Source organism: Dipodomys ordii, unplaced genomic scaffold (genome assembly GCF_000151885.1).
Source record: "Dipodomys ordii isolate 6190 unplaced genomic scaffold, Dord_2.0 Scaffold529, whole genome shotgun sequence".
NCBI lineage: Eukaryota > Metazoa > Chordata > Mammalia > Rodentia > Heteromyidae > Dipodomys > Dipodomys ordii.
In genome coordinates, this window is record NW_012267745.1 from 11,512 (window position 1) to 24,113 (window position 12,602).

At 39.1% G+C, this 12,602-nt stretch overlaps 1 protein-coding gene across 1 annotated transcript in view; it reads left to right on the forward strand.

Moving 5' to 3' along the window:
* Positions 1 to 4,345: 4,345 nt before the first annotated feature.
* LOC106001865 overlaps positions 4,346 to 12,602 on the forward strand; it is a gene marked incomplete at its 3' end in the record, with an annotated part of 29,295 nt that continues 21,038 nt past the window's right edge. Inside the window, exons 1-5 of the mRNA XM_013036819.1 lie at positions 4,346 to 4,411; positions 7,223 to 7,311; positions 7,642 to 8,114; positions 9,185 to 9,363; positions 11,328 to 11,458. Coding sequence (XP_012892273.1) covers positions 4,346 to 4,411; positions 7,223 to 7,311; positions 7,642 to 8,114; positions 9,185 to 9,363; positions 11,328 to 11,458 — 938 coding nt within the window. The remainder of the gene's footprint in view (positions 4,412 to 7,222; positions 7,312 to 7,641; positions 8,115 to 9,184; positions 9,364 to 11,327; positions 11,459 to 12,602) is intronic.

Sequence of the window (12,602 nt, forward strand, 5' to 3'; positions counted from 1 at the left end):
GCTGAAAGGCCTCAACTCTACCCAGAACCTAGCCTCATCACAGCATCTCCAAACTAGAGGAAACATCCATCTCCCTCTTGTGATACTCAAAGCAGATCTCTGTCCCACTGAACTAGCCTGGGAGGAGAATCACAAAAACCGGGGTAAAGCAGAGCATTTTTCTGCCTGCTCAAACAAACTGACTTAAACCAATCAAGCCAAAGGAAAACCAAATACCACAAGCAGATCTCAGACTCCACCACGAGACTTGTTACAGACAAGGATCTTCCCATTCCACCTCCCCCCCCCAAAAAAAAAAATCAAAGAACTCTTTTTTTGTACTATTTTTAAATTTTAATTTAAAAAATTTTTTGTATTGATATTTTTCCTCTCATAATTTTTATTTTAGGTGTATGTGTGTTTGTGTGATTTTTAAAAAATATCTTTTGACCTTTTGGTCCTTTTTCATTTTTTTAATTTATTTTTTATTCTTTTCATTTTTTCTTTTTCTTTCTTTTTTGTGCGACGTAACAGCTGAGCCAAGCAGAAAAGTTCAGATAAGTTGGTGTTAGGTCAAATGAACCCCAAGATAAGTATTCAAATATTTTTGCTGTCTTGCAATTGTGTCTAACATATTTATAAGATGATTTCTTTGTTGCTTTGTATGTCCCTCCCACACGGTATAACCCCTGTTTTCACTGTATTTGATGGTGGTATAATTTGTTGAGGGGAAGGGAAAAAACAAATTGGTCAAATAGGGATTCAAGTGGAATCATTGTAACAATGATATATACAAGTCGTTATGTCGAAAAACGAACTTTACAACTTTGGCTGGGGGCGGGTTGGGGGGCGGGAATGGGAAAGGATGGGAAGGGGAAACAAAAAGGAGGCAAAAATGTTTGATAAGAAATGTACTCAATATCTTGCTCATGTAATTGTAACCCCTCTAATATGGTATTTTCACACACACACACAAAGACAAAAATAAATGTGGTATATATACACAATGGAATTCTATGCTTCCATCAGAAAGAATGACATTGCCCCATTTGTTAGGAAATGGAAAGACTTGTAAAAAATTATATTAAATGAAGAAAGCCAGGCCCAAAGAAACATAGGTCCCATGGTTTCCCTTATTTGCAATAACTAGTGTATGTCTGAGACAAGCAGAGAGATCAGATAAGTTGATGTTAGGTGAAATGAACCACAAGATAAGTATTCAAATGTTTTTTCTCTCTTGCAATTGTGTCTAACATATTTATAAGATGATTTCTTTGTTGCCTTGTATGTCCCTCCCCCATGGTATAACCCCTGCTTTCACGATTTGATGTTGGTATAATTTGTGGAGGGAAATGGAAAAAACAAATTGTTTTAATAGGGATAGAAGTGGACCCATTGCATCAATGAGATGTACCAGTTGTTATGTCAAAAAATGAACATTCCAACTTTGGCCGGAGCGGGGTGGGGGGAGGTGCGCACGGGGGTAGGGAGATGGGAAGGAATGGTAAGGAGAAACAAAGGAAGAAGCAACAATGCTTGATAAGAAATGTACTCATTACCTTGCCCATGTAATTGTAACCCCTCTGTACGGTATTTTCACAATTAAAAAAAATGTAACCCAGGAACAGCCCAGAATTCCCTCTTTGTCCTAAAATACAACAGACTTAGTGTGAGGTGTAACCTTAAGCACAATATCAACAGTCATCCTGAAAATGATTTAGTTGACATTCAGTGAAAATGTAGTATGCATTTCACACAGAAAATTCACGTTTTACTGGGCACCAGTGGCTCATGCCTGTCATCCTAGCTACTTAGAGGCTGAGATCTGAGGATCACAGTTCAACGTCAGCCCATGCAGGAAAGTCTGTGAGACTCTTACTCCTATTAACTACTACAAAACCGGAAGTGGCTCTGTGGCTCAAGTGGTGGAGCTCTCCCCTTGACCTGAAGAGTGTAGGGACAGTACCTAAGCCCAGAGTTCAAACCCCATGACCGACAAAAAAGTTAATATTTTAATTTTATTAAATTACTAAAAACTGTTCCCCAACATACAATTTGGTGATGCAAATGTAGGCAAACAACTGGGTGTGTGTGAGTGTGTGTGTGTGTATGTGTATGTATGCTTGCATGTGAGGGGTGTTTTCTGTGTTGGGTGGCTTTACACTAGAGATGTAATCTCTCTTCTTGTAGATATTCAGATTTACTGCTATTTCTTGGGCCATTTTTTTCTAGTCTTGGGGCATGAACTCAGCCTGGATGCTGTCCCTGAGCTTCTTTGCCTCAAGACTACTGCTCTACCACGTGAGCCATAACACCACTTCTGTCCTTTTTGAAGTAGTTCCTTGGAGATAGGAGTGTCATAGACTTTCCTGCCTGGGCTGGCTATCAACTGTGATTCTCAGATCTCAGCCTCCTGAGTATCTAGGATTACAGGCTAGAACCACAGGTATCCAACTTTCTGGAGTCAATTTTGAAAGCAGTAGTGTTCCTATAAAGTTGAACATTTTTCATGTATGATATTTGATTTGTTTTTAATTGTTAGAACCCTTTCTCTGACTTCCATCTCTCTGTCCCTCTCTCCAGGTCTGTCTGTCTGTCTCTCTCCCTGTTCAGGAAATGGAGGGGAAAGGGAAAGGAAATGGCCAGACTCAGTCCTCAACAGGTTAGAAACAATCAGGGCTTCAGCCTTCTTGCAGTTATGGAGATTAATTCAGGAGGTGGTTTCAGAGTTAGGCTTTTGTGTAGTCTGAGAAAGGAGAGAGGTTACTTGAGTTCAGTTCAGAGGAGGTGACCGCAGGATCAAGCAGAGAATAGGTTGAGTATTGTGGTAATTGAGTCCTTTATCCAAGGTCTCAAGCTTTTTTAATTGTTAAAATAAGTTTTATTGAGATTAAGTTATTACATGAATTTCACAGATTTCACAATATTATGAAAGAGTGATATTTAAAGTCACAAACATATTTTAACCTTTACAAAGCAAATTGTCATTATCATGGTCTATAATATTTGTGAATTCTATAGAATTTGACAATACAGCTATTCCTTCCACATGATATGTACATTTCTTTCCTTTTGCTTAGTGTAAGCTGTTCTCTCTTTTCCTCTCATTACCTCCCTCCCATCTCTGCCCTTGAGTTGCTTAGTTCATTTTCATCAATGTCCACTGCAGGTGATGGGCCCCTCTGTTGTATTGTTTCCTGTTTCCCTCTGATTTGTGTCCTCTTCCTAGCTTCCCTCAGATGTGCGCGCGCGCGCGCACACACACACACACACACACACACACACACACACAAACACACCATATATGAGGTCAAGAACATAGAGTCATTTAGAAATGATTGATGACAATGAGATGTTACTTATACATCACTCATCAGCACATTGCACTTTGACTTTGGAATATATATGTATATATATATACATATATGTACATATATACACACATATATATGGAATATATATGTACATATACATATATATACACATACACACACACACACACACACACACACACACACACATATATATATATATGTATATATACATTGCCAGTCCTGAGTCTTCAACTCACATCTTGGGTGCTGTACATGAGTGTCTTTAAGTTGGAGAATAGTGCTTTACCATTTGAGGGCAACTGCACTTCTGGCTTTTTGTTTTTCTTCTGTCGGTCATCTGCCTGAATTCTGGGCCTGGGAGCTGTCCCTCAGGTTTTCAGCTCAAGGCTAGTTCTCTACCACTTGACCCGCAGCTCCACTTCTGGCTTTTTCTGCTTATATAGTGCTGAGGAATCAAACTCAGGGCCTCATGTGTGCAAGGCAAGCACTCTATCACTGAGTTCCCTCCTAGCCCCTTGGGTCTTTTTTTAGTAATATATTTTAAATAAGAGTCTTATGGACTTTTCTGCCTGGGCTGGCTTCAAACCACAATGCTCATATCTCAGCCTCCTGACTACCTAGGATTACAGGCATGAGTGACTGGCATTTCTTTAACTTTAACATTGTGCTTGGCTAAGGAAACATTTACATCTTGGAGACAACAGAAAAAAGAAAACCTAAAATCTCACCAAAGCCATTTGCTCAGTTTGACACTTTTATACAATTGACTTCTGTTCCTCTACTCACTTCTAATGAGATCATCTTGAAAAGTTTTCCCATACTCTCTGGACTTTCCTCACCATAGGCCACATCTGTTTGAAAAGGTTGAGGAAGTTCATTGGTGCTCATCAGTATCCACAATTCTCCAGTGTTTGTCATGGGGAAACAATGTTCCCCATGCACACAATGTCACTGCACTTCCAGGTGACATGATGAGCATGCCCACAGAAGAGATGAGTTCACATAGTCCTGAGCCTTTATCTTGGGGCTCCATGGCTGAGCACACATGCTGTGACCACTGCCTCTGCTCCTCTGTCCTGTCAGCTAATTCCTACTGGGTAAGCAATTATTCTTCTCAGGCAAGTGACAGTAGTCAATGGAACTCATCAAGAAAATGCAGAAGTAACTTCTCTGTAAAATGTGTGTGCTGTGTGGGGTTAGAATGAGGCACCTGTCTTGTATTTTGCATATTTTGAACCAGCTTTGCATCCCTGAAATGAATCCTGTTTGATCATGGTGTATGATTTTTTGGATGAATTGTTGAAGTCGATTGGCCAAAATTTTGTTGAGAAGTTTTGCATCAATATTCATCAAAGAAATGGTTGTATAGTTGCATTTCTTTGATGAGTCCCTGCCTGGTTTTGGGATGAGGGTTATGATGGCTTCATAGAATGTGTTCGGTAGTGAACTTTCTGTTTCAATTTCACTGAAGAGTTGGAGGAATATTTGTGTGAGCTCTGGTTTGAATGCCTTGTAGAATTCTGCTGTAAAACCATCTGGTCCTGGGCTTTTCTTATATAGGAGGTCTCTTATTGCTGTTTCAATGTTTGATATGGGCCTGTTATGATGGTTTAACTCATCTTGGTTTAGTTTTGGAATGTCCATGTTTGCTAGGAAAAGGTCAATTTCTGCCAATTTCTCAAACTTAATAGCATAAAGTTTTGAGAAGTATTCCCTTATAATGTTCTGAATCTTGGTTGTTCCTGTGGTGATGTTACAATTCTCATCTCTGAGTTTATTTATTTGTATGTGTTCTCTTCTTTTTCTGATAAGATTTCCTAAGGGCCTATCAATTTTGTTAATGTTTTTGAAGAACCAACTCTTTGTTTTTTTTGATTCTTTCTATTTTTTTGATTCTAATTCGTTTAATTTTGATTTAATATTAATTATTTCTTTCTGTCTACTGGATTGTGGTTTATCTTGCTGCTCTTTTTCAAGGATGCTCAGATGTCTCATTAAATTGTTGATTTCAGATCTCTCCAATTTGTTGATGTAGGAACTCAGAGGTATAAACTTGCTTCTGAGTACTGCCTTTGCTGTGTCCCAGAGGAGCTAGTAATTTGTGTGTTCATCTTTGTTAAATATCATGAACATTTGAATTTCCTTTCTAATCTCTTTCTATGACCTGCTGGTGATTCAACAGTGTGTTGTTCAGCTTCCATGTGTTACAGGACTTTCTTTAGTGGCTTTTGGTGTTGAGTTCCAATTTTATTCCCTTGTGGTCTGAGAGAATGCAAAGTATAAATTCAATATTTCTGAATTTGGACAAGTTTGCTTTGTGACCTAAAATGTGGTCTATTTTGGAAAATGTTCCGTGTGCTGCTGAGAAGAACGATTATTCTGATGCTCCTGGGTGAAATATTCGGTAGATGTCTGTTAAATCTAGTTCATCTGTGCAGTTATTTAGATCTTCGGTTTCTCTGTAGACTTTTTGCCAAGTTGATCTATCTAGTGGGGATAGTGGTGTGTTAAAGTCCCCAAAATTAATGTCTTTGCATCTATGTGAGATTTGAGGGAAAGTAGAGTTTCTTGGATAAATTTGGGTGCTCCGTTGTTTGGTGAATAGATCTCTCCCGAAGGAGAGATTCCTCAATTAGTATGTAGCAACTTTCTTTATCTTTTCTCACTAATTTAAATTTGATGTCTAGTTTATCTGATATTAGTATTACAACTCCCGCCTGTTTATGGGGGCCATTTGCTTGGTAGATTTTGTTGTAGCGTTTCACTTTCAAAATGTGTTTGTTTTAATGGGCAAGGTGTGATTCCTGAAGGCAGCAGATAGAAGGATCTTGCTTTTTAATCCAACTAGATAGTCTATGTCTCTTAATTGGAGAGTTAAGTCCGTTAATGTTGAGAGATAGGACTGAGAGGTATTTGGGAGTTCTTGACATTTTTTTTTATTGTGAAAATACTGTACAGAGGGGTTACAATTACATGGGCAAGATAATAAGAACATTTCTTATCAAGCATTGTAGCCTCCTCTTTTGTTTCCCCTTCCCATCCCTTCCCATCCTCTCCCCGTCCTCCATCCAATCCTCCCCACCCCTGCTCTCCCTACCCCCACCCACAGCTCCAAAGTTGTAAAGTTCGTTTTTGACATAACGACTTGTACATCTCATTGATGCAATGAGTCCACCTCTATCTCTATTTAAACGATTTGTTTTTTCCCTTCCCCTCCACAAATTATACCAACATCAGATACAGTGAAAGCAGATGTTATACCATGGGGGAGGGACATACAAAGCAACAAAGAAATAATCTTATAAATGTGTTAGAAACAATCGCATGAAAGAAAAAAAAACATTTGAATACATATCTTAGGGTTCATTTCCCTAACATCACTTTATCTGACCTTTTCTGCTTGACTCAGACATATACTAGATATTGCAAATAAGAGAAACCATGGGACCTATGTTTCTTTGGGCCTGGCTTACTCCACTTAATATAATTTTTTCCAAGACTTTCCATTTCCTAACAAATGAGGCAATGTCATTCTTTCTGATGGAGGCATAGAATTCCATTGTGTTGGGAGCCGACAGTAAAGCTCCAAGGTCATCTTGACCCTTGTGCTCACTTGAAGGCACGTACAAGGAACTGGCTTTCATGAAAAACACCAGGTTCCCGGGTTTGCTTTGCTGTCTATAGAGTTTGTTTTACTTTCTATCAGTTGACCTTGTCTTGTTTCAATCTGCACCTTGTTTTTATAAAAATTTTCCTTGCTTCTCTGCACTATGGTGACCTTAGGTTACCTCTAGAGTATATAATAAGGAGAGTAAAAAATAAACGGTGCTGTAGTCTTGAGCTGCAGACCTCCCGACCCCATCCTTTGTCTTATGTCTTTATTTTTCCATTCTCGCCCCCTAATTCAGGGTTCCCTTTCATTGCCAGCTGGTTCCAGCAAGTGGCGGCCGAACAGGGACCCTGAAAACCTGGGATCAAAGCAGAGGACCCCGCTAAGGTATTAGGACGTGTCCAGAAAAAGAGCAGGTGATAGTATAGTCGGGAGTAAGAAATTATGGGGCAAGGTAACAGCCACACGTTGTATGTGCAGTCTCTTAAGGGGCATTCAAGCTTGAGGAGTGAAAGTTGGACAGAGTCAATTAGAGAGTTTCTTTTGCTTTATCGAGGAAGTATGCCCCTGGTTCCCGGAGGAAGGAACCATTAGTTTAGAAACTTGGCAAAAAATAGGAAAAATGATTCAGGAACATTATGATGCAAGTGGCCCTGAAAAAACCCCAGTGGATGCTTTTCCTCTTTGGAATTTAGTTTGAGACTGTCTGGACCCCAGACATGAACAAATAAAATTTAATCAGTTGATTGGGGAAGTTGAACAGGGTAACAAGTCTCACTCTGCTCCGGGAGCGCATACTGCTGCCCAAGAGAAATCAAATAAATTGATAAAAGTTGAATCTATTGGGTCAGACAATGAGGAAAAGTCAGATGGCTTGGATGCTCAAGAAAAGTCAGATGACTCAGATGCTGAGGAAAAAATATATGATGAACCTATTAAGGATAAAATAGTCCATGTTGAGGAAATGTTGAATTCAGTTATAAAAAAATTGTCACAGATTGAAACAAAGCAACGACCCCCTTTAAGGGTGAATGTTTGTGAGCCCTCTTTAACAGCTCTAGGGGACTCAGATTTCTTTCTGTCACCCCCTCTGCCTGTTATTCCCCAGGCACAGTCTACTCCATCTGTGCAGCCTAGTCGGCTCAGGCCTTTGAAGTTATCTAGACCTCCTAATGATGAATTCCCTCTTGGTACAGGAGCTATTCACCATGCCAGGCATAGTGCTTTGCAGCTCTCATTAGCACAGGCTGCTCAAAGAGGGGAGGATATTTCTGGTTTTCATTTATTTCCTGTAATTGAGGACCAAAACCAACAAAGAACCCATAAAACGGTACCATTGGCTAGTATTGCCTCAAGGCATGGCAAATAGCCCCACTTTGTGTCAAAGTTTTGTAACACGGGCTCTTTCTTTTACTCACCAAAATTTTCCTTCTGTTTATATCATTCATTATATGGATGATATATTGTTAGTTCATTTAAACCCTATAGTACTAGGACAAGCTTTTAGACAATTAAAACTAGACCTGACCTCTTTTGGATTAATTGTAGCCAATGATAAAGTGCAAGAACATCCTCCGTTCACTTATCTTGGTTATATTTTGGGTCCTTATTATTTTACTAGTCAAAAATTACAGATTAAAACTTCTCATTTGCGTACTTTACATGATTTTCAGAAATTTCTGGGAGATATTAATTGGCTTTGCCCTTATCTTAAATTATCTACAGCTGAATTAAAACCTTTATTTGATTTGTTAAAAGGAGACCCTAACCCTGCATCCTTCAAAAAATTAACAATTGAAGCGGCTAAATCTTTTAAAATAGTAAATTCTCCGATCTCTTCCCAACATATAAATTATACTGATTATTCAGCTCCTTAAAAAGCTTATATTTTAACTACACCTCATTCTCCCACAGCGGTCCTCTGGCAGAAAGGACCCCTTTTATGGCTTTCTTTATCTGTTACCCCCTCAAAAGTATTAACTCCTTATTATGAATTGGTGGCTACTTTAGTCCACATGTGCCGTGTGGAATCTTGTAAATATCTCGGATGAGATCCACCTGCTATTTATATTCCCTATACAGAAGGAATGGTTTTATTTTCATTGTGATTCCTGGGCTATTGCTTGGGCTAATTTTATGGGCACAATTTCACATCATTATCCCTCTAACAAATTGCTTCAATTTGCCTCTTCTTACACTTTCATATTTCCTCGGGTGGTATCTTTATCACCTCTTTCTATGGCTGCCCTGGTGTTTACAGATGGATCTTCTAATGGAATGGCTGCTCTTCCTATTGATGGAAATACTACATCCTGGGATACTGGTCTTTCTTCAGCCCAGGAAGTTGAGCTTCAAGCAGTTTTACAGGCCCTTATGCTTCTGCCTACTAGTGCTTTTAATTTATATTCAGATAGTCATTATGTTATTCGAGTCCTTCAGGTTATTAAAACTGTCCTCTTTCTTGGAACAGCAAATTCCACTATTCAAACTCTTTTTTGCCAAATATATCTTCTTCTTCACTCTCGCACTTGTCCATGCTATTTTGGATTTATACATGCCCATACTAAACTTCCTGGTCCATTAAGTGAGGGCAATGCTATTACGGACAAGGCTACTCAAGTTTTTCTTACTCAAATTGATTTGGCAAAACAATCACATGCCATCCATCATCAAAACAGTTGTGCTTTATACCAACAATTCCAAATCACTCGTGAGGCAGCTCGTCAAATTGTAAAGACCTGTCCTAGTTGTACTACTTTCTTACCAGCGCCCTCCATTGGAATTAACTCTCGAGGTTTAGTTGCCAATCAGACCTGGCAAATGGATATTACTCATATTCCATCCTTTGGACCGCTTTGCTTTGTTCATGTTACTATAGATACTTATTCTAATTTTATTATGGCTACTCCCCTTGCTGGGGAGACTAACAAGCATTGTATTTCCCATTCTCTGCATTGTTTCGCCACTATGGGACTTCCTAAATATATTGAAACTGACAATGGTCCAAGCTTTTGGACAAGCTTTTCAAAATTTTTGTAAGTCTTATCAGATTATTCACACAACAGGTATTCCCTATAATCCTCAAGGTCAAGGAATTGTTGAATGAGCTAATGGTTTGCTCAAACATCAAATTTTTAAATTAAAAGGTAGGGAATTATACCTCATCTCTCCTGTTAATATTCTTTCTCATGCTTTGTTTGTACTAAATTTTTTAAACTTAGATTGTAATGGCCTTTCCATAGCACAGTGGTTTTGGGAAAAAAGAGAGCAAAGAGCTTTTGTTCAAGTTAAGTGGAAGGATCCTTTAACAAGTGCTTGGCATGGGCCTGATCTGGTTTTAACATGGGGTCGAGGACATGTTTGTGTTTTCTTGCAGGAAGAAAATGACACCTGATGGTTGCCTGAATGCTGCCTTAGGATTGTGGAGGCTCATTCAGATGACACAAACGCTGACACATTGGGCTTACATGCCAGATCCCCCGATTGTGCACCCAGCAACCTGGGAGGGAGTACTTATTCATGTTAATAGATCAGCATACGGTACAGCCCCTGATCCTTTCATCCAATATATAAAAATGGGAGATTTCTCAGCTTCAGTTATTGGAACTCCTTTATGCTTTAGCACCAATTTTAAAAGCTCCATTCCAGGCTGTACTTTTATGCAATCCATGATTCATAAAATTTGGATCCCAGACAAAAATCAAATGTACAATATACCAATGACATCCTTGCCAACTGGCCATTTAGTTTACACAAATTCTACTCCATCCTATAGGATACCCCATTGCATTAATTCTTCACAGATAGTAGAATCTACAAGAGAGCCTTATCCAACAAAGCGCAGGCATGTGCAGTCATTTGTTACCAATATTTCTGGAACTAATTCTCAATTAATGGATTGGTCTGGAGCTAATCTTACTAATAAGTTCAATCCTGGATTGTGGTGGATGAATGGGCATCCTCAACATCATGTTTGGATGTTGGTGGCTGCACTGAATAATATAACTTGGCCCAATTCATCCCTTTTAAAAAATATTATGAGTTGTGTATCACCATCCCATGTTATTATGTATGGACCGTTTAATATTTCTGTAGGAGCTAATTATTTTAATGTTACCTGTTTTAATTGTTCTTTTACTAATTGCTTGTATAGCAGCATAACTGAATCCATATTTATTGTTAGACAACCACCTTTTGTTATGCTTCCTGTAAATATTTCTGAAACTTGGTATGAAGATTCTGGTATTCAGGTGTTAAAACAATTGAAAGAACTAATGTGCCCTCGTAGATTTGTTGGGCTACTTATAGCTGGTGTTCTAGCCTTTATTTCGTTAGCTGCCTCCTCAGCAGTAGCTGCTGTGGCACTAACTCGAAATGTACTAACTGCCCATTATCTTAATCAGCTTGCTCATAATACTACACAGGCTCTACACTTTCAAGGTAGGATTGATGATAAGGTAGAACAAAAACTAGAAGCATTATATGAGTCAGTATTGTCTTTAGGAGAACAAGTTCGCGCTCTGCAAACTTTACAGTGAGTGCGTTGTCATGCCAGGTTTGATTTTATTTATGTGACTCCTCATATATATAATGAATCAAATCACTCTTGGGAAAAAGTTGTAGCACATCTCAATGGTATCTGGCACCATAATAACTTGTCTTTAGATCTTTTTCAGCTTCACAGGCAAATAGCTGGATTAGAACAAGCCCCATCGCTGGACTCTGAAGTGGCCAAAATTGCTAACGAGCTGTTTGAACAATATCAATGCTATATCCCTTCCCTGACTAATGTTAAAGAATTGTTAATGACATTGCTTGGCCCCGGTGCACTTTTATTGATGGTTTTTCTTTGCCTTCCTTGTATTATACGTGCCCTGCAAAATTCTCTTATGAGTTTAGCCAGCCAGCTACATAAGATCAAGCTCCAAATAAATGAATTCCCCCTGAGAGGAACTGCAGCCAGAGATGGGTAAGAGGGGGTGCCAGTCTGACCAATCTAAGACAGGGCCTTACGCTTTGCTTTGAAGAATTTCCCAAAGACGGGTAAGGCAGACAAGGTCATCCACCCAACCTAAGACAGGTGGGTTCTCTTCTTCAAACAAAGATGGGGGAGATGTTGGGAGCCAACAGTAAAGCTCCAAGGTCATCTTGACTCTTGTGCTCACTTGAAGGCACCTACAAGGAACTGGCTTTCATGAAAAACACCAGGTGCCCGGGTTTGCTTTGCTATGTCTGTAGCGTTTGTTTTATTTTCTATCAGTTGACCTTGTCTTGTTTCAATCGCACCTTGTTTTTATTAAAATTTTCCTTGCTTCTCTGCACTATGGTGACGTTAGGTTACCTCTTGACTTCTAATAGTATATAATAAGGAGAGTTAAAAATAAACGGTGCTGCAGTCTTGAGCTGCAGACCTCCAGACCCCATCCTTTGTCTTATGTCTTTATTTTTCCATCCTCGCCCCATAATTCAGGGTTCCCTTTCATTGCAGGCTGGTTATGGCACCATTGTGTATATATACCACATTTTCTTGATCCATTCATCTACTGAGGGACAACTGGGTGGGTTCCATATCTTAGCTATAGAAAATAATGCTGCAATAAACATAGTTGTGCTGGTAGCTTTAGTGTAGTCTTGTTTGCAAACATTTGGGTAAATGCCCAAAAGTGGGATTGCTGGGT